This window comes from Prenolepis imparis, unplaced genomic scaffold (assembly GCF_030444845.1).
Source record: "Prenolepis imparis isolate NDT839.2.m4 unplaced genomic scaffold, iyPreImpa1.0 SCAF_12, whole genome shotgun sequence".
NCBI lineage: Eukaryota > Metazoa > Arthropoda > Insecta > Hymenoptera > Formicidae > Prenolepis > Prenolepis imparis.
This window is the reverse complement of record NW_028141170.1, coordinates 2,964,459-2,992,416: the sequence shown is the minus strand read 5'-3', so window position 1 is coordinate 2,992,416 and position 27,958 is coordinate 2,964,459. Positions and strand designations below refer to the sequence as shown.

The 27,958-nt window shown below is 31.2% G+C and overlaps 8 protein-coding genes across 9 annotated transcripts; 5 read left to right on the top strand and 3 right to left on the bottom strand.

Moving 5' to 3' along the window:
* Positions 1-169: 169 nt before the first annotated feature.
* Rpiii128 (RNA polymerase III subunit RpIII128) lies at positions 170-5,061 on the top strand. Its single transcript, XM_083051082.1, has 9 exons — positions 170-504; positions 696-850; positions 932-1,117; positions 1,190-2,670; positions 2,766-3,358; positions 3,442-3,691; positions 3,817-3,981; positions 4,081-4,211; positions 4,549-5,061. The coding sequence occupies exons 1-9, from the start codon at positions 481-483 to the stop codon at positions 4,930-4,932; spliced, it is 3,369 nt and encodes a 1,122-aa protein (XP_082907208.1). The 5' UTR covers positions 170-480; the 3' UTR covers positions 4,933-5,061.
* A 187-nt stretch (positions 5,062-5,248) lies between these two features.
* Positions 5,249-7,015, bottom strand: Pdxk (pyridoxal kinase). Of its 2 annotated transcripts, none has more exons than XM_083051084.1 (6): positions 6,726-7,015; positions 6,483-6,582; positions 6,149-6,428; positions 5,866-6,008; positions 5,603-5,782; positions 5,249-5,528 (listed from the first exon to the last, which is right to left on the bottom strand). In XM_083051084.1, exons 1-6 carry the CDS (start codon positions 6,816-6,818, stop codon positions 5,419-5,421), a joined length of 906 nt encoding a protein of 301 aa, XP_082907210.1. In that variant the 5' UTR covers positions 6,819-7,015; the 3' UTR covers positions 5,249-5,418. The 2 variants fall into 2 exon arrangements, with proteins under 2 accessions (XP_082907210.1, XP_082907211.1); XM_083051085.1 differs by having other exon boundaries at positions 5,251-5,528; positions 6,149-6,413; positions 6,726-7,008.
* A 419-nt stretch (positions 7,016-7,434) lies between these two features.
* LOC145943516 (FAST kinase domain-containing protein 4) lies at positions 7,435-10,577 on the top strand. Its single transcript, XM_083051083.1, has 10 exons — positions 7,435-7,906; positions 8,052-8,196; positions 8,303-8,701; positions 8,763-8,912; positions 8,987-9,232; positions 9,348-9,489; positions 9,571-9,654; positions 9,728-9,889; positions 10,002-10,080; positions 10,305-10,577. The coding sequence occupies exons 2-10, from the start codon at positions 8,056-8,058 to the stop codon at positions 10,516-10,518; spliced, it is 1,617 nt and encodes a 538-aa protein (XP_082907209.1). The 5' UTR covers positions 7,435-7,906; positions 8,052-8,055; the 3' UTR covers positions 10,519-10,577.
* Positions 10,578-10,732: 155 nt separating this feature from the next.
* Positions 10,733-11,794, bottom strand: Nd-b17.2 (NADH dehydrogenase (ubiquinone) B17.2 subunit). Its single transcript, XM_083051086.1, has 3 exons — positions 11,659-11,794; positions 11,268-11,350; positions 10,733-11,099 (listed from the first exon to the last, which is right to left on the bottom strand). Exons 1-3 carry the CDS (start codon positions 11,751-11,753, stop codon positions 10,858-10,860), a joined length of 420 nt encoding a protein of 139 aa, XP_082907212.1. The 5' UTR covers positions 11,754-11,794; the 3' UTR covers positions 10,733-10,857.
* Positions 11,795-12,070: 276 nt separating this feature from the next.
* On the top strand, positions 12,071-13,777 carry Sicily (NADH dehydrogenase (ubiquinone) complex I, assembly factor 6 homolog sicily). Its single transcript, XM_083051666.1, has 4 exons — positions 12,071-12,396; positions 12,703-12,925; positions 13,021-13,416; positions 13,579-13,777. Exons 1-4 carry the CDS (start codon positions 12,281-12,283, stop codon positions 13,756-13,758), a joined length of 915 nt encoding a protein of 304 aa, XP_082907792.1. The 5' UTR covers positions 12,071-12,280; the 3' UTR covers positions 13,759-13,777.
* A 908-nt stretch (positions 13,778-14,685) lies between these two features.
* Positions 14,686-15,530, top strand: Baf (barrier to autointegration factor). The gene is made up of 2 exons (XM_083051668.1): positions 14,686-14,811; positions 15,040-15,530. The coding sequence occupies exons 1-2, from the start codon at positions 14,686-14,688 to the stop codon at positions 15,184-15,186; spliced, it is 273 nt and encodes a 90-aa protein (XP_082907794.1). The 3' UTR covers positions 15,187-15,530.
* Positions 15,531-16,751: 1,221 nt separating this feature from the next.
* Positions 16,752-21,691, top strand: LOC145943941 (uncharacterized). The gene is made up of 8 exons (XM_083051861.1): positions 16,752-17,318; positions 17,423-17,714; positions 17,847-17,947; positions 18,075-18,928; positions 19,019-19,098; positions 19,965-20,112; positions 20,286-20,498; positions 20,709-21,691. The coding sequence occupies exons 1-8, from the start codon at positions 17,122-17,124 to the stop codon at positions 20,894-20,896; spliced, it is 2,073 nt and encodes a 690-aa protein (XP_082907987.1). The 5' UTR covers positions 16,752-17,121; the 3' UTR covers positions 20,897-21,691.
* Positions 21,692-21,756: 65 nt separating this feature from the next.
* Positions 21,757-27,718, bottom strand: Usp10 (ubiquitin specific protease 10). Its single transcript, XM_083052399.1, has 9 exons — positions 27,339-27,718; positions 26,254-26,443; positions 24,597-25,961; positions 24,314-24,512; positions 23,912-24,164; positions 23,735-23,821; positions 23,473-23,637; positions 23,147-23,387; positions 21,757-23,052 (listed from the first exon to the last, which is right to left on the bottom strand). The coding sequence occupies exons 1-9, from the start codon at positions 27,354-27,356 to the stop codon at positions 22,769-22,771; spliced, it is 2,802 nt and encodes a 933-aa protein (XP_082908525.1). The 5' UTR covers positions 27,357-27,718; the 3' UTR covers positions 21,757-22,768.
* Positions 27,719-27,958: the final 240 nt, after the last annotated feature.

The following is a 27,958-nucleotide window of genomic DNA, read 5'->3' as shown; positions in this document are numbered from 1 at the left end:
ACTCTCTTAAGGTGCCTTTTCATGCTGACGCTCGACGCTCATTTTTAGCGGCAAAAGACGTCACGTGACCAAAATTGACGAATTGGTATCTTTATTTTTGGTCACGTGACGTCTTTTGACGCTAAAAATGAGCGTCGAGCGTCAGCATGAAAAGGCACCTTTAAGGATCGCTGATTCTCTATGCTTACGAAATTTCGGCTTGTGTGCACTAGCTGTTTACACTTTCTTCTCTTTCTTTCTAACATTTAAATATATATCTGTTTAATTTTCAGTATACACTACAAAGTGTAGAAAGTTCAAAAAGGCATGAGCCTCCAATACTGGTTGTGCGTTCTTAGTGTGAAGATTTCTAGAAGAAAGAGAAGAAAACACCGCTGTGTATAACCACGTGTTTAACACGTTGTGATATATTGGATTGGAAAAGAAAGTGATCGAAAAGTATTGATTTTTAACATTACGAGACTTTTATAACTGATAAAAATGGAACAAACAAATGAAATAAAAGTAAGTACAGAGTATAGTATTTTTTATTGGCGATTGTTTTTGAAATTCACTCAATGCATTGCAAAATAAAAGTTGAATCTATTTAAATCAAAATTTCAATTTACTTAAAATAATTATTTTTTAAATTTATTTTCACATGTTGCTGAATTATAAATAAATTTTAATTAATGAATTATATATTTATATTATAGAACAAAGCAAAGCTAGTGGAAGCTTTTCTGAAAGGCAAAGGTTTGGTGAAACAGCATATAGATTCTTATAATTATTTCATTAATAAAGAGATAAAAAATATTGTCAAGGCAAATGAAAAAGTTTTGTCCGATGAGGATCCACATTTTTATGTAAAGTAAGAACATTTGTTATATTTTTATAGAAAAATGCAATTGTCGAATTATTAATTTAACATTATTCTTTTTTTACTTTTCAGATATTTAAATATAACAGTAGGTTCGCCTGATATTGAGGATAATATACAAGTCCCCAACTCAATTCCAAGGCCAATTATACCACACGAATGTCGTTTGAGAGATCTAAATTATTCTGCGCCAATTAAAGTAGATATCGAACATATAAGAAGTAATCAACGAATAAGAACAAACATGGTAATTGGAAGGTAAGAACAAAAACTAAAGAATAAAAAAACACGTGATAATATAAAATGTTATATGATCATAAACTCTTACAGGATGCCAGTAATGTTGCGCAGTTCAAATTGTGTATTAATTAATAAATCTCAATATGAGTTGGCTAAACTAAATGAATGTCCATATGATACTGGTGGTTATTTTATTATAAATGGTCAGGAGAAAGTTATATTAATACAGGAACAAATGGTCAGAAACAGAATTATTGTAGAAGAAGATGGCAAAGAGATTATTGCATCGTGCAATAGTTTTACGCATGAGAAAAAGACTAAGACAAGTGTCGTGGGGAAAGGTGGCAGATATTATATAAGAAACAATATGTTCCAAGACGACATACTGATTACTGTAATTTTCAAAGCTATGGGAATAGTAAGCGATGTAGATATCTTACAGATGGTTGGAGAAAAAGGAAAATATTTGAACAAATTTATAGCCAGTGTAGAGGATTGCCAAGAATTGGGTGTCTTTTCGGAGAAACAAGCATTAAAATACCTCTATAATAAACGCAGACAGATGAGATTTCATGTTGCAAAGTCTAATAAAATTACTGATGAGATGAAAGATTTGTTAGCGGCAAATGTATTGTCTCATGTGCCTGTCATAGATTTCAACTTCAGAACAAAAGCTTTACATCTCGCCTTGATGATAAGAAGAGTTATTGATGCGCAAAGTGATCGCAAACTGATTGACGACAAGGATTATTATGGTAATAAACGCTTGGAGCTAGCCGGTTCCCTTCTAGCTCTGATGTTTGAGGATTTATTCAAAAGATTTAATTCGGAACTCAAGCAAATTGCCGATAAGAATATTCCCAAGATAAAAGCGGCACCATTTGATATAACAAAATATATAAGAAAGGATATGATTACCAATGGACTAGCTTTTGCTATATCCTCAGGCAATTGGACAATCAAGAGATTTAGGATGGAAAGGCATGGTGTCACGCAAGTGTTGTCACGATTATCGTATATTTCAGCGCTTGGCATGATGACACGAGTTCATTCACAGTTTGAAAAGACTAGGAAAATCTCTGGTCCACGATCGTTGCATGGTTCACAATGGGGAATGTTGTGTCCAAACGACACACCAGAAGGTGAATCGTGCGGCTTAGTGAAGAACTTAGCATTGATGGCTCATATTACCACGGAAATGCCAGAGAAACCGTTTGTAAGATTGATGCGTAATCTCGGCGTGCAAATTATTTATACTTGTGTCGGAGGAGAGCTAATCAAAAAAGGTATATACGTGGTTTTCGTCAATGGTAATATGGCAGGCATCATCAAAGAATCTATGGTGCCAAGGTTGGTGCACCAGTTCAGATGGTTACGCAGAACAGGACACATAGATTGTTTCGTGTCAATATCTGTGCAACGTCGGCATAAGTGCGTTCAAGTCAGTTGTGATGGTGGTCGATTGTGCAGGCCTCTTATCATTGTCAAGAACGGGAAACCGCTTATTGAACAAAAACACATGAAGTATCTTGAGATCAATCTCTGGACCTTCAATGATTTTGTTCGTGCTGGTAATAAATAATTGAAAATAAATATAATATATATTTAATTTTTATTTTATGTATTATTCAATTAATTGTAATTTATTATTTATTGTGTTATTTAGGATTGATCGAGTATTTAGACGTAAACGAAGAAAATGACAGTTTAATCGCGTGCAAGGAGTCCGAAATTATTCCTCAAACAACACATTTAGAAATCGCAGAGTTTACAATTTTGGGAGTATGCGCAGGCTTAATACCATATCCGAATCATAATCAAAGTCCAAGAAATACTTATCAATGTGCTATGGGTAAACAAGCTATGGGAGTCATAGGATACAATCAACGTAATCGCATCGACACAGTGATGTATAATCTGGTATATCCGCAAAGGCCCATAGTGAAAACGCGACAGATAGAGTTAATCAATTTCGATAAATTGCCAGCTGGTGAAAATGCTATCGTAGCTGTGATGTCATTTAGCGGATATGATATTGAGGATGCACTCATTTTGAATAAAGCTTCTGTCGATAGAGGATACGGAAGGTGTATGGTATACCGGAACTCGAAATGTATACTAAAAAACTATCCTAATCAATCGAACGATGTAATTTTGGGACCAGAGATATACGAACATACTAGTACATCTGTACCGAAACATGATATTCTTGAGAATGATGGGATTGTAGCGACTGGTGAAAAGGTGGAAAATAAGAACGTATGTGTCTCTTGTATTTGAATGACACTGTAAGTGATTTGTTTGTTTGTTTCTACTACGATTAATCTTATACCATGTTATAGGTGATGATAAATAAATTTCTGGTGATACGCAGTGGAAATATCGGCCCGTCGAGGTCTGACAATTTTCAACCAGAAACGAAACGCGGCACGCAAATTTTTTACAAAGGTTCCGTCCCGGCTTATGTAGAGAAAGTCATGGTGTCTAGTAATGCTGAAAATGCCTTCTTAGTAAAACTGTTATTGAGACAAACTCGGAGACCCGAGATTGGTGATAAATTTAGTAGTCGTCATGGGCAGAAGGGTGTTGTAGGTAAAGTTATTTTGTTATACATATTTTCGTATTAAATATATCATGCGTTGTGAGAGAGATATAATATATTATATAATATAATTTTAATATATATTATAATTTCTGATAATATATTATTTTTTCAGGCTTAATTGTGGATCAAGAAGATATGCCATTTAATGATCATGGTATGTGTCCTGATGTGATTATGAATCCACATGGTTTCCCATCTAGAATGACAGTTGGGAAACTGATAGAGGTATTAGCTGGCAAAGCAGGCGTTGTGAATGGGAAATTACACGATGCAACAGGTACATTTTATAAAAAGATAATATGATAGAGCTGTATGTGATATAATAAATTAATTTAATTTAATATTTAATGTGATCTCTATTAATCTTTACTTGCAGCATTCGAGGGTGCTAAAGTAGAGGATCTCTGTGAAGAATTAGCTACACATGGTTATAATTACCTGGGTAAAGATTTATTCTATAGCGGCATGACTGGGCAGCCAATAACAGGATATCTCTTTTCTGGAACAGTAAGTTTTTCTTTTTAAAATAAATAAATTAGTGTACTTTAATTCAGTTATTTTAGATAGAAAAAAGTTACTCCAAAAATAATATAGCTTACAATTTTAAAACTTACACACACATATTATTGGAAAATATATAATATAATGCATGTATTTTATAATAATTCTATTCTTTACTATTTTAACTAAGATGGTAATGTTTTTATATAGTTGCATTAAAGTTTCTAAAATATTTTTCACTTTCCAATAAAAATATTGGATTAGATAATTAACTCCAATTAATTGATAATAAGAATTTTTGAATAATATCTTTTTTAAAATACAAATTCAATCGTAATTATAGGTTTATTACCAAAAATTGAAGCATATGGTGCAAGACAAAATACATGCTCGTGCCAGGGGTCCAAAAGTAATTCTAACTCGTCAACCTACAGAAGGACGTTCCAAAGACGGTGGTTTACGTCTGGGTGAAATGGAACGCGATTGCTTGATCGGTTATGGAGCCAGCATGTTGTTAATAGAGAGGCTCATGTTATCGAGCGACGCATTTGACGTCGACATTTGTAATAAATGTGGTCTGATGGGATACAACGGTTGGTGTCAAAGGTGTAGTTCCAGTTCCTCCATTTCTACAGTCACGATGCCTTATGCTTGTAAATTATTGTTCCAAGAATTACAATGCATGAACATATTACCTCGTTTGACATTGAAAGATTATTGTGACTGATTATTTGCTATCGTAGTACATTCAAGCAACTTTAAGACTCAATTTATCTCATTGTCAGTGCACAGATATCGAATTTTCAAAATTGAATCAATTTAATACATAAAAACTTGTGTCTGTTATATGATTTGTATGTATTTATTTTAATAAATTACATGCTTTCTCTTTGGAAGACATTATTTTTTGGTCTTTGGAGTTTCATTTTATATTATATTCATACATATATATATATACTATATAATAAAATCTTTATATTAAAAATTATATATTAATTAAATTATATATTAAAAATCTTTATATTATTATAAATGCAATATCTTTCGCGATATTATCATTATTGTTATAAGTGTCACAATTTAACAAATGTTCAGTAACTTAAATATCATATTTTACAGTATATAAACAATATATATGTACAATATTTTGCTCATGATATATATTTTTCTCTGACAACTCGAATAAACATTTAAGCTTTCCTTATAATGTGCGTTATAAGGATTTTGCAAACAGAGAAATTTCTGGATTTTCAATATTTTTCTTACTTTGTATAAGTTGTAATTCGATTTTTCTAGCACTTTGATCTTCAGTGTTTGCATATACTGTAAATAATTATTTGTATAACAACAATACTGAGATATACACTATTGTATAAATTATCATATATATCATTTACCTTTAGAATATTCATAAGTATTAAGTAATACGCTGTATAAAGAATTTATAGTTTTCTCCATGGTGGTCTTCATATTATTTTGCAAATATAAGTGAGCAAGAAATAATGCAGCAAAGAGATCTCCAGAACCCGTAAAAGTGGCTGGTATTTTAGGAATGTCTATTTTCAATAATATATTATCTAAGAAGAAAAAAAGTTCATTAATGTAATGTAGTTTTATAATCATCTGTGAGCTTAAGTGTTATCTTATAGTGCAATAATACCTTTTTCAGTGCTGACTATTGCTGTCAATTTATTGTTAAGCTCAGTTGATGATACAGCTACAGTTTTTGGTCCAATTTGATGCAATTTTTTAATTGCATTTTGCAATTCAGTAATACTGGTAATTTTTTCATCTGTCAGTAATCTGAGAAAGCAAAGATATGATTATGAAAAAAATATAGTATAAAAATATAAAAATTATAATTTCTAAGAACTTTTAACGATGTATCATATTGTGATAGAAATTAATGAGATAGCAACATAGTGTATTAATATCATATGTACTCTAATTCAAACTGATTTGGAGTCAGCACATCCGCTAATGGAACTGTCTCCTTCTTGTAAATTTCCTTCAGTGCTTCCGGGACATACATCTTCCCATTATCACCCATAACAGGATCACAAACGTATATAAGATTCGGATTTTTACTTTTCAATGTTGTGACCAATAATGCTACTCTTTTTAAGAAAGAAGCTGAACCAATGTATCCAGTCAGTAAATGCGTATAATTATCCAAGTTATTTTGTGCTAAACCATCAACTAGGTTGTCTAAAATAATTATGACTGAGAAATTTTATTGTTCTTTCTAAATATAATGTTATCTTTCTTTGATCTTACCTAGATCTTTATCATTAAGTATCTGGCCTTTGAATGCTTTATAACCAGTATGATTGGATAATTGTACAGAGTTAATTGCGTCAACTTCAAAGCCTAATAGCTAATAAAAAATTTATTTCTCAATTTATTTATATTTCATCAAAGCATGAAAAATCGATTTTTATTGCATAAAAAAAAAAATCAAAGTGTCATGCAAAGATCAAGATAAGGGCGTATCTTTCTCATTTTTTTTACAATATTTACCTGTAACGGGAAAGTTGCACTTTTGTTGCCGACATATCCTGACACAACGTGACTCTGGATCGAAAGTATACGTGGTGTTTTTGCGGAACACATAATTTTTGATCAGCTGATATATATAATTTTTCAATGAACTCCGATACACTTGTCGATTATTTAAGATCCTGACGCTTACATAACTCGCTGTTATCAGCTGTTACCACAGTGTAGTAATCTGCTGATAGTGGCCCCTAAGCATTTTAAAATCCAAGAAATAAAAGTAGTTACAATTTTTTAATATTTTTTTATACTTTCTTTTTCTTTTCTTTTTCTATTAAAAAAAAAAGTCTATATTCATTTTATTTGTGAGAATATATAAATAAAGAGAGATTGCAGTTTAAAGAAATGTCATACAAATCTAATTAAAAATTATACACACACAGATAATATAACAAAAAAATTTTCTAGCTAAAAATATTGCATTGCTTAATTTTTTTAATTTTGTGATTATTCGCAATCTATTATATTTCTCTTAATTTATTTTAAGTAATTAATAAATTATATCATAATTAATTCATTTTGTTTATCTTACAGGATTTTAGGATATTTTTAAATTGTATTACATATTTTCAAAATAAATAAAAATATTTTGCTAAAATTGACGATGCATGTATTGGAAAATTTTTACTTTGAGCTGCATCAAATATCTCTTCGATATTCGGCTCTAATCTTTTTCATGTCTATGGTCGATGGTCGAGGTCGAATACAATTTCACGAATGAGAACATTTATGGGAAAAAAATATAATTTCTGTCCCGGCATGTGAATGTGGTCATCCCTCACAAGATTTAAATCATACGTTCTTTCACTGTCCAAAATTTTCAGATCATTCCGGAAATCTCATCTCTTCTATTAAACGTATTTTACCTGGAGTCGACTTGGACATTCATAACCTGGTTTTCTCCAATAATCTGAAAATATATAAATCCTTATATAACTTTACTCAACAGACAGCAATAATCATTTAAAAACAGACCTGATAGGGTCTTTCAACGTTTATTGGCGTATAGGCAAATTCCCTAGGAAGCCTAACCAGCCATAGAGAGAAGAAGAAGAAGAAGAAGAGGTCGAATACATGGTGATCACCTAACCTAAATATGCACCTGCTGCACCGGAGGTAGTTAACAATAATCCTCGACTTTGGAGGTAATATTATTTTTTTATGCAAAATGTGTGCTTGTAACATGAGTTAAGACTGTTTCGCCCACGAATTAATAAGAAAAAACTGATATACGAAATATTTTTTTTTGAAATTCTCTAATTGACAATTATATAAACAATAATTTTGCAGAATAATGACAATGCTGCAGTTTAGTGCGACGCTCTGTACCGCGACTGCAAGACTCACCCCTCGTTCGTCCTGGCGTTTTACTGCACTCATAGCTAATAACTCCAGCACAGCAGTGACCAGCGAACACTCTGCTGCTTCTGCGAAGGTAAAGACACAACGATCATTTACATTATACGTGTGCTTTAATTCAATTTTACGTAACTCAATTTAATTTTACTGACAGAAAAACTTGTCAATTTGTTTCTGTTTAGGAAGACGATGCTACTAAATTTACAGAAATACAGAATATCTCACAGAAAGAAGAGAAGCAGCAGTCTAAAAAAACAGGAATCCGGACAAAGTTTTGTTCATCGGAAAAGAGATGGTTCAGTGAAAGTGATGCGATATTTTCCAAACAATTTCAAGCTACTAAGTCTATAAATGATTTGCTAGATCTGGCGATGCTGCAAAATTTGTCTATAAATAATGCATTAAAGCTTATCTCAAGTATAACTAATCAGATAAACAGTGGAAAATCGCAAATAGCAAATATTGAAGTTGATGAAAGATTTATTCATCTCAGAAAGATAGTTAAACATGGGAATGAGATAAGAACATCAAATAATGATCTCTCAAAGTACTCTGACTTATCTACACCTGCAATGATTGAGGTAAATGCAATATTTATATTAGTATTAAATATATATACTTTAATATATTCTTTTTATAAAGGTGATAACAGCATTGAGAGAAGAAGGAAAGAGACATACACCGCTATTAAGGATGCTATCATACAATATCGTCAAGTATAACATAACATTAAACATGAAACAAAGTGCAGCTTTGTTATATAGTATGGCCATATTAAATTTTCCAGATAAGGTATACATATATTTATCTATTATATCAATGTATAACAAAAATATACTAATTTTTCGTTATGTATGGTATAATAGATCTTGTTGGAAAAAATTACATTTGACTTATTGAAATGTATACCAAAAAGTACCGATGTTGGTACAAATAGATTCATAATAACATCATTGGGATTTCTCCGTTACAAAAATGAGGAAATACTCGATGCATTCTGTAACACATTCTTCAAGGAATCAATCAATTATACATTTTTTGATTATTCGTCGATACTGCAAACATTTGCAGCTCTGCAGTATAAATCAGAGTGCACAAGCTCGTTTATCAAGGTATATGAAAAAATTTCATGGTGTTTTCACTCATATATTTTCTTTATAGCTGTAAGAAGAGCTATAATATATTTTTTTCGATATAGATATGCATTTATATTATTTTTATGATCAGAATTTCGTGGAACAATCGGATCCATTTCACACATCTGCGGCGGAATGGTTGGATATTGTTTGGTCCTTAGCGGTTTTAGATTCAATACGGCCGCGACATATAGAATTCGTACTAGAGCCTATATTTCTAGAAAGGTTAATCGGTTTGTATCTATTATTGAATCACATAATTAATTTATTATTATTTGAATATATTAATATTTGTTATTATGGCTTTTGTACAGGCTCTTCCAAACTAAACATTTCAAAGAAATTAAAATTATTAAATATTAATGCCATTGCACAGTTTGTGCTGAAAGATTATAAAGGTAAATATTTGGAAATGTATGTATTGATATACTTTTAACAATTCCATAAATTATCATCCATTCTAAATTACAGGACCCCTTTTGGATAAAGATTCAGAAGTTTTTAATGTACCTTTAATTAGAGCAAAAGAAAAAAAACTGTATGTAGATGCATTATCGGAAACACTAACAAAGCTATTGCCATCCCAGTCTTATTTCAAAACTGATCTTAATACGAACATGGGTTTTTTACTAGGTAAATTTTTTAATGCAATAGTAAACAGAATTTATAATAAATTGATACATTATCTTGTTAATTTTGTTACTAAAATAACTTAAAAAAAAGTTATGTTTTTTATTATTTTTAGATGCAGAATATCGTATAAACGATCAACATAAGTTTATAAAGGTGGAAGATTGGAATGAACAATCTAAGAATGTAAAAAGGTATGTCACAATTGCTAATAAAAAGTTAATTATTAATTTCGTTTTAAACATGATTTATAAATAATAAAAAATATAAATAACAGAACAATAACAATTATATTTAATAGTTTAACAATAGTTTTAAAGTATAATTCTTTTTTAAAGGCATAGAAATAAATTATTAATAATTTTAATTATATTGACACAATTATGAATTCAACAATAACGAATATAAACTATTTTAGGATAGCAATAATGGTGCACGATTACCACGATTATTGTCGAGGACAGAAAGATCTCGTAGGATCGACGTATTTATACACTCAATTATTAAAGGCCAGAGGTTACGACCTTATAACAATTTCCTATGAAAATTTCAGTATACAAGACAAAATTGACAAACGGATTAATTACTTGAAGCAATGTATGAGTAATGTACAGGAAATGAAATCTATTTAGTGAGGTATTGGTCTTAGTCCAATAAAATCTAAATAAATATAAAAAAATGTACATATTATCACCTTTATAATTTCATGTTTCACAATTTAATGTTTTCTAAAATTAGAATTTTGATATTAAATGTCATTTTCTATTGTTGCTCTATTACATTTTATCTCGAATATCATAATGCTGCATTGAAAGAAACATTCAAAATCAAAAAACATTGTGTAAATATTTTTTAAATATCTATAATTTCTTTATGTTATATTTACACATTTATTAAATATTTTATTTCGATATTTATTACGTTATTACAATAAACTACCTTTATTTTTCATTTTTTGTGTGCATTCAACTTTATTGTGGCGGCTGCCAAGGTTCAATTTTTGGTCTCGTAGTGCTGTAGGGCATATAAGCTTTGTTGGTGCCACTCAAATTTGGTTCATGATCTAACATCCATTTGTATTTCGGTCGAGATGGATCTTTATGTGGTGGTAAATCTGATTTGTAATGTAACCAACCAAACCATTCTGCTGGGACTTGCGAGCCATCATAATTTAATCCAACCTTATCAGCATATCTTACCCATCTATTACGACCTATAAAAAATATCCAATAAACATAAAATATATGAAATTGCGATATTTCATCTTATATATGCAAGAATTTACAATCTCATAAAATGACTTAATATCATGCATTATTCTGCGTAAATAAAGATTCATTGTGCGATATGATTAAACCAGAATGTGTCTACAATAACTCACCTACAAAATATGAGTTATTCTCATAATATCGATTTCCATATTTATCTTCCCCGATTAAAGTGCCAATCTTGAGATCATCCGTCCTGTTTACACAAATCAATTTGAAGTAATCACACTTAATTGCTAAAAATATTAAATTTATCATGCATTTCTCAATGTAGCAAAAAAATATTTTATATAGTAAAATATATTCTCTATAATATAATAAAAAATTTGTTTTTCTATAAATGAAAATTAGGAGATACAGCGTTAAAACTTAAATAAGTTATAATCAGAATTATATGCAAAGTAGATTATACAATATCATGTGTAATCCAATGTAGTCAACACACATTGTGAAATGTTTATTGTATTGCTGAAATAATATAACATGTAACTATGTAATAATAACCTGAATAATGTTTTTGCGGAACCTAAAATTCCACCGTTTGCGCGAATAATGCGAAAAAATGTGGCAACTTTATCTAATCCTAATAATTTTGCCATATTTACTTCTGCGACTGAACTGAAGTCGGTAAAATGTCAATTCAACAGTGTTGCCAATATTTAGGCAACCTTGATTCCTATCGAAATCTAGGAACTTATGTATAATTTTTAAGGTGCCTTTTCATGCTGACGCTCGACGCTCATTTTTAGCGTCAAAAGACGTCACGTGACCAAAAATAAAGATACCAATTCGTCAATTTTGGTCACGTGACGTCTTTTGACGCTAAAAATGAGCGTCGAGCGTCAGCATGAAAAAGCACCTTTACAATTTACTTATACGATATCTATCTATATTAACACACAATCCGTGGTTTAAAGAGCATAGCATGGCTTGTAGCAGATATTTTGGGTGCCAGATAGGTTATTTCTATCGTGCTTTTCGTCCAAAAATTTGTTCTTGTATAACAAATTACAACATGTATCGCAATATTTGTCGTAATAGAAAATTTTATTATTCGATGCCGTGAATATAATCTCGAATGGCCATTTAAATTATCGGATTTAATAAAAATTCTTCAACTGTAACTATGAATAAATTGTCGTCGATTATTAAAGAAAATGTGCGATTGCAATTTAGGCGTCTAAACACTGCTGTTACAAAAGAAAGACAAACGCCAGCTGAATATTGTTTGCAATTAGTTAGGTATTTGTTTTATGCTAAACTTTGTTGTATACATAATAACAAAAATTATACAACCACATTTGTGTGGATATATTTAAATACTAATATTTTAATAAGTAATAGAATATTTGGTTGATTTTAAAAATATCTAATTTTTTTAAAAATAGAGTATATATATATATATTTTTTTTTATATGAATCTCTTGTATCTTTTATATTTCTTTCTCTCTGAAATAAAACAATTTCTTGCAAATCATCAAAGTAATTACACTTGAAATGTGCAGAATCTAATTTGCAGTTGTGTTTATGCATATTTGATCTTTTTAGGAAAAATGATTATGAGAACTTCCTGTGTACATTGTTACTTCCGCATAGTATCAAATCGGCGGCATTTGCTATACGAGCGTTTAATGTCGAAGTGGCTCAAGTGGAGGATCAAGTGAACGACAATAAGATAGGAGCTATGCGATTGCAATTCTGGACAGACGCCTTGAACAATATTTATAACGATCAACCACCCAGGAGTCCTGTATCTCTGGAATTACACAAGGTAGATGACTGAAAATTAACATTCGAATATATTCCCGAGATTATACTAGAGATCGAAGCAGTGAATTTTTTTTTAGAGACTCGCATCTCTTGCAGATCCTCCAGCGACACAAGCTCTCTAAGCGTTATTTCAAGCGCTTGATCGAGGCTCGCTTAAATAAATTAAGTAATTCGATATTCGTGGACTTGGAATCGCTCGAGAGGTATTGCGATTATACCGCATCGTCGATATATTATTTGCTGCTGGAGGCAAATGGTACGGCAAACATCAACGCTGATCATGCGGCCAGTCATTTCGGCAAAGCGTACGGTTTAGTCACCTCGATAAGGTCCGTACCGTATAATGCTCGAAAACGAGTTCTTGTACTGCCGCAGGATGTTCTATTGAGGAACAGCGTCTCCTCGGAATCCATCTTCCAGAGACAGTCAAACGCCGGACTTCGAGACGCGGTGTTTGAAGTCGCGTCCTGCGCTAAACAACATTTAAAAGTGGTACCTATCATTATTCGATAAATATAAGTAATGAATAAAATCGCGTAGAAAAAAAATTTAACTAAGTATCGATCTTTCTATTTTTTAAAAATCTTTTAGCTTTATGCATGTAAAAGAAGAAGAGTCGTTTTTTTGACGTGTACAAAAACTTTTCTGTTTTAGGCAACGTCACTTAAAAAGACAATGGGAAAAGATTTCAACGCAATATTTTTGCCAGCAGTTTGCGTGGAAAATTATTTAGAGGAATTACGAAAAGTAGACTTTGATGTTTTCGATCCGGTATTGCAGAGAAGAAATGGTTTTCTCCCGTTACAATTACTTTGGAGAAAGATTAGTAATTAAAGATTGAGATACGTTTTAATATGTTTTATTCATTTATTACCTTCATTATATCAAAAATAGTTGTTTTAAAAAAGTTTTGAATTATAGGAAAGACAATGAAAAAAAGAAGATGAAGAGATTTTAAACATATGACGAACTCTGCATCCAGATTAGCCAATTTTTTGTCCAAATTTTTTTTTTTTAAATTAATTTGTATAAATATAATTTTTATGCATATCGAACTAGCAATTTATATTCGCAAAAATAGTGCAGATTAAAATTGTATAGAGATAATTAAATAAGATAAGAATAAATATTTCAAACGTGCTGATTTTTCGGTGTAAATCGTGACGTCTGTTGCTCCTCTATACTTGATATACTCCACGTTTGATGAATTTGCGTCGGTTTACGTTCGATACATTTTTTGAGTTGGTCGAATTCATGAATCATCATCTACCGGTCGATTAAATTTCGTAGAGAAGTAACATTCAAAGCGATTTGGATTTTGATAATTTGATAATAAATTTGATTTATTCGCACTGCGACAGTCGACAGTCGCAGCATAACAGAAAACAATAGAATACTTCAGTTAACTGCTACAGGTAATCATTCCTCACCTTTGTGCATTGTTATGAAATTTCCGTTTAGTTTGTGTTTATATTTAATTCGTATCTTTCTAACTTGTCTTGTCTGTTTCTCATGCGTTATTTTTGCAAAATTTCGATAAATATTTCCGTTTGAACAATGAATATTTTATTATCTGAAGGTTATAAAGTTCTAAAGTTCCTTTTTGATGGAATAATTTTTTTTTTTCAATAATCATTAGCCTTTTTAATTTATAAAAGAGCTAATCTATATTAAGTAAAAAAAATTATTCCATCAAAAAGGAACTTTGAAACTTTATAATTTTAGAACAGAAACTGAAATCTTTTATTTTTGCAGATCAAAATGTCTACCACATCACAGAAGCATAGAAACTTTGTGGCAGAGCCAATGGGAGAGAAACCTGTGACTGAGCTCGCTGGTGTTGGAGAAGTCTTAGGGAAGAGATTAGAAGCTGCAGGTTTTGATAAAGTAATATTTGTATTACTTATATAATATCTAATTATTAATATTTTGTATGAAGATACTTGTTTCAATTTATATATACAACAATCTATTTAAAACTGCATAAAAATATAAAATTATTTTTATCTCTACTTGCATATAGATTGAAACTAAATTGAGAGTTCATGACAATAATTACTAAATTTTACAAGTTTTTTTATTAGATATGAGCTAATAATTAAATTCTTTGTATAGGCATATGTAGTACTAGGACAATACTTGGTGCTAAAGAAGAATAAGGAATTATTTCAAGAGTGGATGAAGGATGCATGCTCAGCAAACGCAAAACAGTCAACAGATTGTTATCAGTGTTTAACTGACTGGTGCGAAGAATTTTTGTAAAGTAATTATGACATAAATTTGACAAGAATGTATGTGTTTTTTAAAGAACAGATAATTAAGTACAGTTTTATAATACTAACTAAATAAGATTTACATTTGACTGGAATGTATATTCTTTTACGAGCGGAGTATTTCAATATTATTTACAGTTTTATAACATTAATAAAATGTAAAATTTGCATTTTGTTGGTTATAAAACTGTTAAACTAAATATTCTGTTTTCGAAGAATATACATTTTAGTCAAATTTGCCAATTATATCTATTTTAATTATAAACATAAAGAAAAATTGTTGCACTTTAATTAGTACAAAAACTACACTGTGCAGTCTTAGATATAAGAACATTAATAAGCCTAAATATAATTATATGAATATGGAAAAAAATAAAAGCAAACTTTATTTTCTCTAACTAAAGCATTATTGTGTTTATGTCCATGAGAAATAAATATCAACTATTTTTATATAAAATGTTTAAAATATATTTTATATATTTAAAAATAAAAAGATTATATATAGTTTAATGTATGATATTTTAATGTATATTTTTTATTTATTTTTAATTTAAAATTTTATTCTGTTATATATATTTAATATTGATTTATCTCAATAATATAATTGTATTATATTGTTCATATTGATGATATGAGTATGATTTAAGAATTTAATAACACCCTCTAATGTATACTATTAAAAAATTGAGCTTCCTAAAAACGTTAATAATTTGCTGAAACTAACTATATAGACGTGAGTAGTATTTAACCAATCAGAAGAAAGAAATCTTTGCTTCTTTTGTCGTGATTGGTCAATCAAAAGCTATTTCAGTCTATAGTATCTCTACGCGTGTCAATGTACGCGGCGCGTTCGACGTTCAACCTTCAAGTGTCGCGCGGCGTCGGAATTCGGTGCGCGGAGTGGGGGAGAGTGGTGGGGGTGAAGTGGTGGGGGGCGCACTGGCGCGCGCGCATCCCCCCACCACTCTCCCCCACTCCGCGCAACGAATTCCGACGCCGCGCGACGCGCGACACTTGAAGGACGAACGTCGAACACGCTAGAGATACTATAAGAGAGATGAGACAGTGCGGTAACGATTTCTGATTGGCTCCGTCGCTTGGGGTATAACCGGAAGTGCGAGAGAGAAAGATATATATAACTAACAAAAAAAGCCTAGGCGACCCTAAGTGAAAGTAGTGTTAACATTTGTGCAAATTATAAGGTAATTATACATAAGTAAATAAAAACGACAAGAAATAAGTAATAAACAATTGTATATAAAAATAACATTCAAAAATTAATGAGAAATAAACGAAATTGTTCACATATTTTTTATAAATATTGCAATTTATTATTCTAGAATTTGCACATTTTTCTACGAGTCTAAATACAATGCTTAAATTATATTTATAATAATACATAATGTAAATATATAATAATATATAGACAATATATAATTTCTTAATAGTCAATTTATATTACCTAACCTTACATGGGAAAAGTAATGAAATATATATGTTTGTAAGTCTTTTTTTTAAATATATTGTGTTTTAATATTCATTATTCACATTTTTTTATGAAAAAATATCAATAACTTCGAATTAAAATTCTTGCATTTATTCAACAATCAAAATAAAGCGCCATCGAAAACGTCATATCCGATATCCGGTTTTACTCCACGACGACACCTTGTCTCATCTCTCTTATAGTATCTCTAATCCAAACCAATAGTTTGTCTACCTTAGTACTTTTCTCAGTCTATGCCGTATTGTATTTTTGTGTAGTTTCTCATGTTTCATGTCAAGTGCACTAATAAATTGTTTACAAGGGTTATAGATTTGATAATCAGAGATTCATATATACGTATAGAGAGAACGTATATGACATTAATTATTAAATCGTGAAGATTTTAATTTTAGAATTTAATTCAATTTAATTTCAATAATGAGGATCGCTGTAGAAGGTTGTGCTCACGGCGAATTAGATATTATTTACGAGACTATCCAGGAGATTGAAAAGATAGATGGAAGAAAAATAGATTTGCTCATTTGCTGCGGCGATTTTCAAGCTACCAGAAATTTAAGCGACTTAGAATGTATGGCAGTATCAGATAAATATAAAGATATATGTACATTTTACAAGTGAGGAGTATTGTTATCTCAGCAAAGACTTGTTGAAATTGTTTAATATAATTTACACAATTTATGTTTAATATAACTTATACATTTAATCTTATTTTATATAGATATTATTCGGGTGAGAAAAAAGCTCCAGTATTAACCATTTTTATCGGAGGCAATCACGAAGCGTCAAATTATCTTCAGGAACTGCCATATGGAGGATGGGTCGCACCTAACATTTATTATCTTGGATATGCAGGTGTAGTGCAAGTGGCTGGAGTAAGAATTGCAGGACTTTCAGGTATCTATAAGAGCCATCATTGGATGCAGGGACGTTATGAAAAACCTCCATATACTGATAACACTATACGGAGCATATATCATATTAGGAATTTGGAAGTCTTTAGGTTAAAACAGGTAAATATTTATTATGATGCAGAAAAAGATTGATAGAGAATTATATAAATAATTATATAATTTTAGATTATATAAAATAAGGAATATCTCTCCAACAGGATATATATATTTTATTTCTATTATTTTTTTCAGCTTTCTGGCAAAATTGATATTTTTCTATCGCATGATTGGCCAGCGGGAGTAACAAAATATGGAGATGAAGACGCGTTGTTAAAACGAAAACCTTTCTTTAAGTAAGAAACTTCTATTTTGTCAAAACTTTATGAATGTTGGCACAAAATTATGTCGAAATAATAGATCAATTTTAACGTATTATATATTAAGAGATCAAATATTCAATCATATTAATTTTTGTTTTAGAGATGATGTAGAAAGCAATACACTTGGTAGTCCTCCAGGTATGGAATTGTTGGAACGTCTTTATCCGTCTTACTGGTTCTCGGCACATTTGCATTGTAAATTCGCGGCGCTCATTCCCGAGAAGGAAGGAGCACGAGTAACGAAATTCCTAGCGCTGGACAAGTGTCTACCAAAACGAAAATTCCTTCAAGTACTAGAGGTACATTCGCAGGAGGACGATCCGATAAAATTGGACTACGATCTCGAATGGTTAACGATACTATACTTAACGAATCACTTATTGAGCGTCAAGAACAGTATCCACTACATGCCCGGTCAGTATGGCGTTGGCAGATGGATGTACACGCCCACTACGAAAGAGAAACAAACTGTATATGAGAAATTTAAATCTAATTTACAAATTCCTTGCAACTTCACTCAAACTGTCAAACCATACGATCCGTACGACACATTCGTTCAAGTCGAACAGCCACGATTACTGATAAACGATCAGACTACTCAATTCTGCCAGATGCTGGGCATCGACGATCCGTCCACCTTGCTGCAGATTATTACGAGTACTACTTCAACTCCAAAGGATAATAAGTCGAATAAAACGTCGATGGAGACGTCCCGCGAGTGTATGTCAGAATCCATGGAGATCTCATTTGAGAAGGAGAGCATGCTTTGCTCTACCTTCCAGGAAGATTCGGCGAATAAATATTTTGTCGATAGCTTACCGAATCTATCTTCAAAGAGCGACAACGACGATGAATCTCATAATTCTGATTACACAGACACGAGTAAAAGCACCTTGGCTGATGATAGTGTTAATAATTCGACTACGTTTGTAGATTCCGCTTCGATAAAAGACGGTAAGTAGTTGTTGATTAAACGCTCGAGAGAATAAAGAACGTTGAAAGAGAATACTTTCGAGATGTTAAATGTTAAATTATGTATTACAGGTAATGGACAGTGTGTGCAAACCGAGTCAAACTGCAAGAAATTTAAACGTCGGAATTATTCTATATACTCTAATACATTCTAACTGTGATAGTGTTCTTTTTTAATTAGATATTTGTGTCAATATATTTGACACTAATGTTTCCATCATTGTATGACTGAATTCTCTTCTGTATTATATTTCCAATTAGCATGTAAATAAGAAAGACTTTTTTAATAAAGAAAGAGGAAAAAGGAGATTATATCATACTAACAAAAATTTTTGTAAATCTATTCAATTTTATCACTTTTGTCAAAATTCTACTTATTATAGTGTCACGAGATATTAAATTACAAATACTGTGCATGTATATTTTCTTTCCTATATTAAATTTATCATTCGTATTTAAAAACTTTTATATTAACTTATATATAATTTACATATGTTTATTATATCTGATCAATTTTTCTTTTATAATTTTATACAATCTGTCCAAGTTCATGATATATAATTTCTGCTTATTTTTTTTTATTCTTTCAGATTTTGTGTGTCTACTTTTTGATTAAAAAGTATATTCAGTAAAATCTAAAGTAAATAAAAAATTTAATAAAAGAAAGACAAAGATAATCGCGTTTTCAAACACATTCAAGAGATAAAACGATTGTTTGATATCGATCGAATATCACCCATCCCTACTCCTACCCGAGCACAAATCCTCGATTTTTAGTACGCACGCCTGTATATGTCCGCGCAATACCTGCCGATTTGTTTACTTTTGATTGTTTTTGATTTATTTGATTATGCATAATTCGGGTAACACAAGTATCCTCCACTGATCGAGATGTTATCCGTGTACGAATATACACAATTAGTGCCATTGTTTACTGACCGCTTTGATCATTATAAGTAATTGACAGCCAGAATGTCATCACGACGTTTGTAAATATGGTGGCAAATAAATGTGACAAAGTGCCAATTATTCTTCCCAATTATTGACTATCTTGAACGCAATAATGGACAAATTGACTATCATTTCGGGGATACTGTTTCTGCTGGCAGATATCTCTGCCATAATCAGCATTGCCATGCCAGATTGGATCATCACCGATGTCGGCGGTAATTGCAATCTGTGATTTTTGTTTTTAATTTCAAACGAGCAAAGCTTTTTCTTTATTTATCATGAGAGATATTTCTCACATTATTTTTACATTTATTTTTACAATTAAAGTGTTATATGTTATTAGAGAAACTGTACATTGTCGTATAATTTTTATTCCTTTTTCTAACAGGTGATACACGACTAGGTCTCATGTGGTCATGCATGACCTTGTACAACAGACCACAGGTCTGTTACAAGTCAGATCTGCAATCGGAATGGTTGATGGCACTGGTCTGCATATTTGTAGGATGCATTTTAATAACAGCAACCATAATATTACTGGTCATTTCACATTGGGATCGTAGTGTCATTCCTTACGCACGTTGGGTAGGATTTGGCGCAAGTACGTGTCAGAGAAGTATATAATATTTAGTATAATAAAATATATGCATAAATGATACATTTGTATGAATGTGATATATTAAGTTGTAAAATAAGTTATATACTTTATAATACAATTATGATATATATATGTACATATATATATCATATTTTAAACAAAAACGATGCAACTAAAATTACATTATGTATAATTGACAATTAAATTCCCCAGTGGTGCTATTTTGTCATGCGGCAGTTATATTTCCCATGGGATTCCACATTGACGAAATTGGTGGGCAACCATATCAATTGCCTAATTCACATCAAGTTGGAATCGCATATATTTTATTTGTCCTAGCATTATGGATCACAGTAATTTCTGAACTTTTCGCTGGCAAAGTTTGTCTGCCACATTTTTAGCATTGTTCCGTAGTACAAGTATTTGTTAATTACATTCTGTTGACATTTACACTTGTATTATTTGTATATACTACTTATACTTATAATATTGTCTTGTATATTAATGATATATAGAATTTATCTTGTAAGGAACAATGTTATACTTTAAAAGGATTAAAATTTTGCTACAATTTTTATGCCAAATAGATTTAAATACAGTAGACATCAATTGCAGATATTAAGGATTTCTTTATATCATTTTATAAATCTATAAAATTATATAATGCTAAAATCTGTTAAATATTATTATGTATCGCATTTATATCTCCCTAAACTTAGATTTTTAATGCTAAAACTAGAAATTAATGCATGAAAACTTTATAAACAATATATATATATGTATATATATTGAAATTTTACATTGTCTAAAATTTTTTCTAGTGATTAGTAACATAAGATTTTAGATAAAAGGAAATTTAAAGGAAACTTAAAGATAATATATCTTAATTATATAACTAAATTTTTTATATAACATGTACAATTTTATTTTTTATTATAAACTTCAAATATTTATTTACAAAACCCAAAATAAATGAGAGTTATGTTTAATGCATAGGTTACAATTAGATTCAAAACTTAGAATATATCTTATTCTTATCTAATATTATACAAACATATATACTAGATATAGTAAATGTATACATTACGAAGTTTAATATAAGGGAACTAAAACTTATATAATTATGATTTATTTTAAATGTTATTTAACACAAAAGATTTGCATCGCAAATAAATGGCATTTTATTCGCATAGAAAGCAAACAATCGGATTATAGTTACAAACTATAATATACCGCACATAATATTAAAACATAATAGATAAACAAGCTTTGTTGAACACCTCAGTTTTAAGAATTAATATGTGATATAGTGAATATCACATACTTAAGAAAGATTAAATATACAAAATGTTTAATAGTCTTACATATAATCTTCCTGATAAGTCTTTCATTTTTGTTTCGCCAGTTTTTTTTTAATTATTGAGATGATTTAAGTGACTTAATGAGCAAGGAATCTATAGAAAGATCTAGTCAAATAAGATACATGCATATGACTTGTGTTATACATGATTTGAAAATATAAAAATAGTAATGTGTATATCGAAAAATGACTGGCAAGTTGGAATTGATTTTTGCTGTACAGGAGGATCATATAAAAAAATAATCTACATGTAACGATTTGCATCTCTCTCTCTCTCTCTCTCTCTCTCTCTCTCTATATATTTTATACACACATTGTCATAAAATTCAAAAATCTCTCGTACTTTTGGTTTCCTCTAAGAAATTGGAAACCAGTAACATTTACAGTTATCTTATTTCAGAAAAAAGAATATATATATATATATTTATATATATATATATATTTATATATATACACAAGACACTCTTCTAGTATCTCACAAACTGCAACGTATAAAGCATTTAGTATATATATAACGCTCTTTATATAGATCCACTAAAAAAATGTGAACCTAGATTGGAACACTCGACGAATCTTGACTTCGCCTGTCTATATTTATCGCATGATTTTAGGGAAACTATATATGTATAGAACTTGTAACAACAATCGTAATAGGAATATATTTCATGGAAGTACTATAAGAGTTCAATGTATGTCTACTCTTTCCATGCTATTACGGATAATATAAAAACTTTCTGTATTTTTTTTTGTAGATTTCTATTTAAATACAAATATCAACAAGAACTTTGAAGTTATAAAAACAGATTTATGTCATTCCATTTCAAAAAATTTGCACGGTAATTCTAAGCAAAATATTATATTCCATTCCAAATGGAATATAGTTTCGCTTATACAAATTCTCGCACTAAATTTCTTAATGGGTTTTAGTATTATTCGGTTGGTTACCGATAGTGTCACATCTTCGATAGTAAAGTAGGTAAGGTACTCGAGGTGATGTGGGCCTCAACACATTACTCTCTGGAACGCTTTTCACTGCACTATCATCATATCTCACCCAAGATCCATATCCTATGTGAAAGGCATCTGTGAAGTAATGACCTTTGGTAGCTTCTTTTCCATCATGATACGTAACTGCGAATAATTTGTACTGTTTTTGCTTCGGCCCTAGTTTCTTCACAGTATTTGGTGATAAAAATTCTGTAAAAGAATTTTCATATCAAGTTTGTCTCATTGATCATTGGAGATTACTCAATAAAGTAGGATAAATTAGATTTATATTTGATATACTTACTGCCATCAATTTTTAGATCTACAGGAAATTCCATACTCTTCAGTATTTTTGAGCATCCATTGGAATATTTGTCAAATTTATAAACGAACCATTTTAAATGTAATATAAGAATGACAGGCAATTCTTCCAAGGTAACTTGTTTCCATGCTTCTATCTGTTGTCTTGTTTTACTACATGTCATTCCTTCCACTTGATCTTTCCCAACGAGAATTTCAAGAGCATTTTTTACGGACTCGGCTTTCTATAATAAATTATACCATATCAAGATATTGCATATAATCTTATATAGTATAAGTCGATTCAGTGAAAATTCTTAATGTACTAACTTGCACATCAAGTTGCAGTGTGAAGAAGGGTTGCACGTTATCTGTCGGTTGTTCTCCTGCTCTCGATACCCTGGATCGCAATTGTCCCCGAAATATATCTGACAATGGCGTTCTTCCAAACTCAGTACACCGTGTGACAGCACCTTTATTTTTTGGTCCCATTACCTACATTCACATAAGAATGAATATATGTTCCATTATATATACGTGTGTATATATTAGGAGCAATATTTAGATATATCTACTTTATTGAGCATCTTACCTGCCACTCTTCTTCATAGTGACCAGGGCCGACATTATTCTCCGCGTTAGTAATTGCATTTTGATCATTACTGACCAATTTCATCAACTAGAACAAATTATAATTATTACATACAAATTATGAATATTTATAATAGTTCATATTTTTTTAACGAATGGAATATATATAAAATTATACTTCTAGCATCTCGTCGTTGATGCCATTTAGAAGACATGATAGGAACTCTTCCGCATCTTCCTGCCGTCCTTCCACAGAAAAGGCACCAGCAGCAGAGGTGTGCTTTAACATTGTATATACATATGATGGCTCAAAAGCAACACCGCTATGTATATCTATGACTGTATCTTCTCCTCGCTTGTTATGAACTCTATCTTTTCTGGGCATGCGAGCGGCTTCTGTCAAAGGTGTAAACTCGCGAACAAACTTGACCCTTTTTAACAAGATAAATTAATTTTCTTATAATATATTTATTATTACTACACATATATAATATCGTTTTTGTGAAATTTGCAATAATAGAAATATTAAAAGAATATTGAAATTATAAGAAGTTATTAGAGTATTGAAATAATTACTTACATGTTATCGATCAAGGGTGTAGCAGAATTCTTGCCCCTATTTTCAGGAAGTGGCAAAGCTTTGAGTAGATTATAAAATGGTGGACAGGCTAGTAAAGCTTGCAAGATACTGTTGATATAACAATAGTTGCTGCGATTGGTTAATCCTCTTGGTAATAAGCTCACAGTCTGTTTGTCCATTTGATAACTGGACAAAAACTCTGAAAAAGAACATTAATTTGCATTAACATATATTTGTATAAAAATTTTATCATTCAAAACATTGTGTGCACTTTTGTACTTACCACCTGTCCTATATGAATTTGGATCATCATAACAATTCTGTAATACACCATTCTGCAAAATCTTGTAATCGTTTTCTGTTTTTGGTGAGCTGGATGAATCGTTTTGTTCCTTTGGCGTGGAATTAAGATTCGTTGATTCCTTTTGAGTTGGTATTTCTGGTGGGTCATTCTGATTAATTATATGTATCGTCGGTTTACAAGATGCAAGTGTTTGTGTTTCGGTGCTATCTTTTTTCAAAAGGCTCGCGTAAGATCTAAGATATGTAGTCGCAGATGGTGTAGCAGATACAGACGCGGGCGATGGAGCTTTTGGCATGACTGACGAATCATTTGATGTGGTTGAGGAGCCATTTGGTATTTTATGTTCGACAGTATTATCTTGGGCATCCTTCAGCACAACATTCTCCTCAGTATGCATTTCATTTTTGTCTGCCTTGGCAGGGACAGATTTAGGCGAAGTTTTCGTAACAATCGTTGTAATATTTGATGCAGTTTCATTCTTAAACATCTCACCATTTTGATTCATTTCAACGCCATTGTTAGTATTTATGCTTGATACGTCGATTTTCTCTGTACCATTGCAATTTTCAGTCCATACTATATTGTGTTGTATCTTTGAGTCTTTCTCACTGCTAACTATGGTTTTTTTATTGGCAGTGTTTTCGTCAAAATTCTTGACAGATTCCAATGTAGAATTATTTACAATGGTGGTAATGGCATTAGTTTGCAAAGAATCGTAGTTGTCCTGGTTTACTTGATGACTTACTGATTTATCGATGTATGTATTTTGTACATGTTTATCATGTACTTTGACAATTGGTTGTTTTGCGGTTTCTTGGTTTGATTGCTCCAATGGCACAGGTTGTGATTGTCGCACGCATCTGTCCATCTGCGGCGGATTCGGAGAATAAGTCGGTTGAGCATGCGAATTAGATGAAATTGGTTGTGCATTCGGAAGTGGATGAGGTATCGATGAATACATCGGTGGTGCGTAATAGATTTGTCCGGCAGCTACCTGATGCTGTTGCGTAGAAACGGAATGATCGGAGTAAATGTACATGATTGGATGTATTTGTGGGTGAAATTGCGCCTGATCGCCCATGTATCCTGATTGCACTTCATTAGTGGAATTAATTGCTCGATTATAGTTGTCTCTTCTCATACCTCTGCCCCGATTGTTGCGGCGTCCGTTCTCTCTACCATAATTCACGTCTTGAATCTCGGCACCGAGATTGTATCCAGGATGATATGTCAGTCCTGACATGAATGGCATATGGCCATTTGTAGAAACATTGTACATTGATGCTTGCCAGTCATTACACAATGACATCATCTGTTGCGAGTAAGTCTGTGTTGGTGGCATGGCTATAAATGAGACATTTGTAAGGATTATTATATTATATTTTACAAAGTCTTCCAAATACACTAATATAGGACATATATATAGGACATTTGTGTAAATGACTATGTGTATATACATATAAATATATATATTTTTAATATTTAGTACTATATTATTATAAAAAAAGATCATATATAGAAAAAACAGAACAAAAGTATTGATAAAATAATTTCATTCAGAAAGTTTTCTTATATTTTTTTTTTTCATGGAAAAAAGATCAGAAAATAAGTAATTCAAGAGATGTAACATATTTACCATTATACCAATGTTGGTGGTGAAGTGCTGGAACTTCTGTCATTGTAACAGAATTAACATTATTATTATTATTTTCTGTAGCATCCCATGGTAGTTTTAAGGTATCAGTAGTGTCAGATCTGAGGATTGTTAATATTTCATGTTTATCTTTGTCAGTTAAATCATGTAAATCTAAAAATTGAAGATCCATCTGGAAAAAAAAATAAGAATTATGTGTGGAGATATAATACATATATATGTATATATATATATATATATACTGGGAAATATATATATATATAATATATAATAAATATATATTATATCTTCACTATAAATATTATTAGATTATTTTTAAATATCTTATAAAAAAATCATTTCTGTTATTATTTTATTTTTGTTTCTACAATTGTATAAATTAATCATGTATTCTTTTCACTTCAATATATTCATTTGATATTACAATGAAGAAGTATGCTTATTATAATATAAAATAAAGCGTAAGAATTAAAATAAAAAAGAATATATACCGAGAGTTTCAAAGAAGATACATTAATACACACATCGTATAAAACATTAAAATATATATTTGAAAATAAGATAAATAAAATATCTTAAAATATCATAATTACATAACAAACACATTATATTTAACAGATAATGTAGTTTTGCAATTGAACAATTTTCTATTAAGAAAAATTCTTTTTAATACAATTTTCAATAAACTGGATTAAAACAGATGCTATTTTTTCCCAGTACTCTAATTTAATAAACTAATATAAAATATGTTATAAAATATAAACGTTAGGTCGCCTTAACTTAGAAATTAAACCTGGGATTAGCTTTAAAATTGATCGCGTTAAACGACCCACGAGGAAGCGTTTCAAGCAAGATTCGTGGAAGTTTGTTTATAGCCAGGGAAAGTGCGAGTTCGTGCCTCGAAAGATATCTCAAAGAAATACGAGAAAAGATGGAGAAATTAAGGGGAAATGCTCGCCGAATTCGGCTCGGGCGACGCGGCGAACCTAACCTTGATAGCACACCTGATCATTCTAGAAGCATGCATTTTTGTGCCTCAACGCGTTCGCGGATCGGGGAGAGCTTACCTCGCTTCGAGTGACCATTCTCACGTCCACAATCGGTACAAAACATTAAAAATAGCACGGACCGTGGGGCCTGGGGGGTGATCCGGTGATCGGCACAATCACGGGCTCGTCGATGCGTGCTTGGCGATATTTTCACCGTTTTCCCGATGGCGGTGTGAACTCGATCGCGCGAATATAACGACTGTACGGAACTAACTAAATTACAGCATCGAGAACGTGTCTCGTCGTGGATATTAAAAAAAAAAAAAAAAAACCGTTTCAGCCGATTACGAGGTGCGAACGATCATGCTCTCCGGCATTCGCACGCTGATCGCATGCAGTGAACAGCAGTGAAAACGATCGAGGTACTTGCGCTACGATGCACGATGCTGCTACCGTTACTGTGATGGCGCGACTTGCATCCTAGGAGAGCCCATTCGCATGGCGTACACGTGGAAACGTGCAGATTCATTTCAATAGCTTCTCGACCAATCAGCTTGCCGCTTTCCAAATACTAGTAGATGATTGGCTGCAACGTTCCATCTTATGGCCGTATCAGATTACGAATTAGGATTGGGACTAGATTGAAATTTCACCAATCAGAGCAGAGTTCACTAAACTTGAGATTAGTTTTCTTTATT

Bases quoted from the DNA above. Each gene is read 5' to 3' on its own strand.
- Rpiii128 (XM_083051082.1), top strand. From the start codon at position 481: ATGGAACAAACAAATGAAATAAAA. The intron at 851-931 runs GTAAGAACATTT...TTTACTTTTCAG, and splicing joins GATCCACATTTTTATGTAAA to ATATTTAAATATAACAGTAG. The intron at 2,671-2,765 runs GTAATAAATAAT...TGTGTTATTTAG, and splicing joins CAATGATTTTGTTCGTGCTG to GATTGATCGAGTATTTAGAC.
- Pdxk (XM_083051084.1), bottom strand. From the start codon at position 6,818: ATGTGTTCCGCAAAAACACCACGTATACTTTCGATCCAGAGTCACGTT. The intron at 6,583-6,725 runs GTAAATATTGTA...ATTTTTTATTAG, and splicing joins GTGCAACTTTCCCGTTACAG to CTATTAGGCTTTGAAGTTGA. The intron at 5,529-5,602 runs GTAAATGATATA...AATTATTTACAG, and splicing joins TACTTATGAATATTCTAAAG to TATATGCAAACACTGAAGAT.
- LOC145943516 (XM_083051083.1), top strand. From the start codon at position 8,056: ATGACAATGCTGCAGTTTAGTGCGACGCTCTGTACCGCGACTGCAAGA. The intron at 9,655-9,727 runs GTAAATATTTGG...TCTAAATTACAG, and splicing joins TGTGCTGAAAGATTATAAAG to GACCCCTTTTGGATAAAGAT. The intron at 10,081-10,304 runs GTATGTCACAAT...AAACTATTTTAG, and splicing joins CAATCTAAGAATGTAAAAAG to GATAGCAATAATGGTGCACG.
- Nd-b17.2 (XM_083051086.1), bottom strand. From the start codon at position 11,753: ATGGCAAAATTATTAGGATTAGATAAAGTTGCCACATTTTTTCGCATT. The intron at 11,351-11,658 runs GTTATTATTACA...TTGTGTAAACAG, and splicing joins TCCGCAAAAACATTATTCAG to GACGGATGATCTCAAGATTG. The intron at 11,100-11,267 runs GTGAGTTATTGT...TATTTTTTATAG, and splicing joins GAATAACTCATATTTTGTAG to GTCGTAATAGATGGGTAAGA.
- Sicily (XM_083051666.1), top strand. From the start codon at position 12,281: ATGAATAAATTGTCGTCGATTATTAAAGAAAATGTGCGATTGCAATTT. The intron at 12,926-13,020 runs GTAGATGACTGA...CATCTCTTGCAG, and splicing joins TATCTCTGGAATTACACAAG to ATCCTCCAGCGACACAAGCT. The intron at 13,417-13,578 runs GTACCTATCATT...TTTCTGTTTTAG, and splicing joins CTAAACAACATTTAAAAGTG to GCAACGTCACTTAAAAAGAC.
- Baf (XM_083051668.1), top strand. From the start codon at position 14,686: ATGTCTACCACATCACAGAAGCATAGAAACTTTGTGGCAGAGCCAATG. The intron at 14,812-15,039 runs GTAATATTTGTA...TTCTTTGTATAG, and splicing joins AAGCTGCAGGTTTTGATAAA to GCATATGTAGTACTAGGACA.
- LOC145943941 (XM_083051861.1), top strand. From the start codon at position 17,122: ATGAGGATCGCTGTAGAAGGTTGTGCTCACGGCGAATTAGATATTATT. The intron at 20,113-20,285 runs GTAATTGCAATC...TTTTTCTAACAG, and splicing joins GATCATCACCGATGTCGGCG to GTGATACACGACTAGGTCTC. The intron at 20,499-20,708 runs GTACGTGTCAGA...TAAATTCCCCAG, and splicing joins TTGGGTAGGATTTGGCGCAA to TGGTGCTATTTTGTCATGCG.
- Usp10 (XM_083052399.1), bottom strand. The intron at 24,513-24,596 runs GTAAGTACAAAA...GTTCTTTTTCAG, and splicing joins AAATTCATATAGGACAGGTG to AGTTTTTGTCCAGTTATCAA. The intron at 23,822-23,911 runs GTATAATTTTAT...AATTTGTTCTAG, and splicing joins TCAACGACGAGATGCTAGAA to TTGATGAAATTGGTCAGTAA.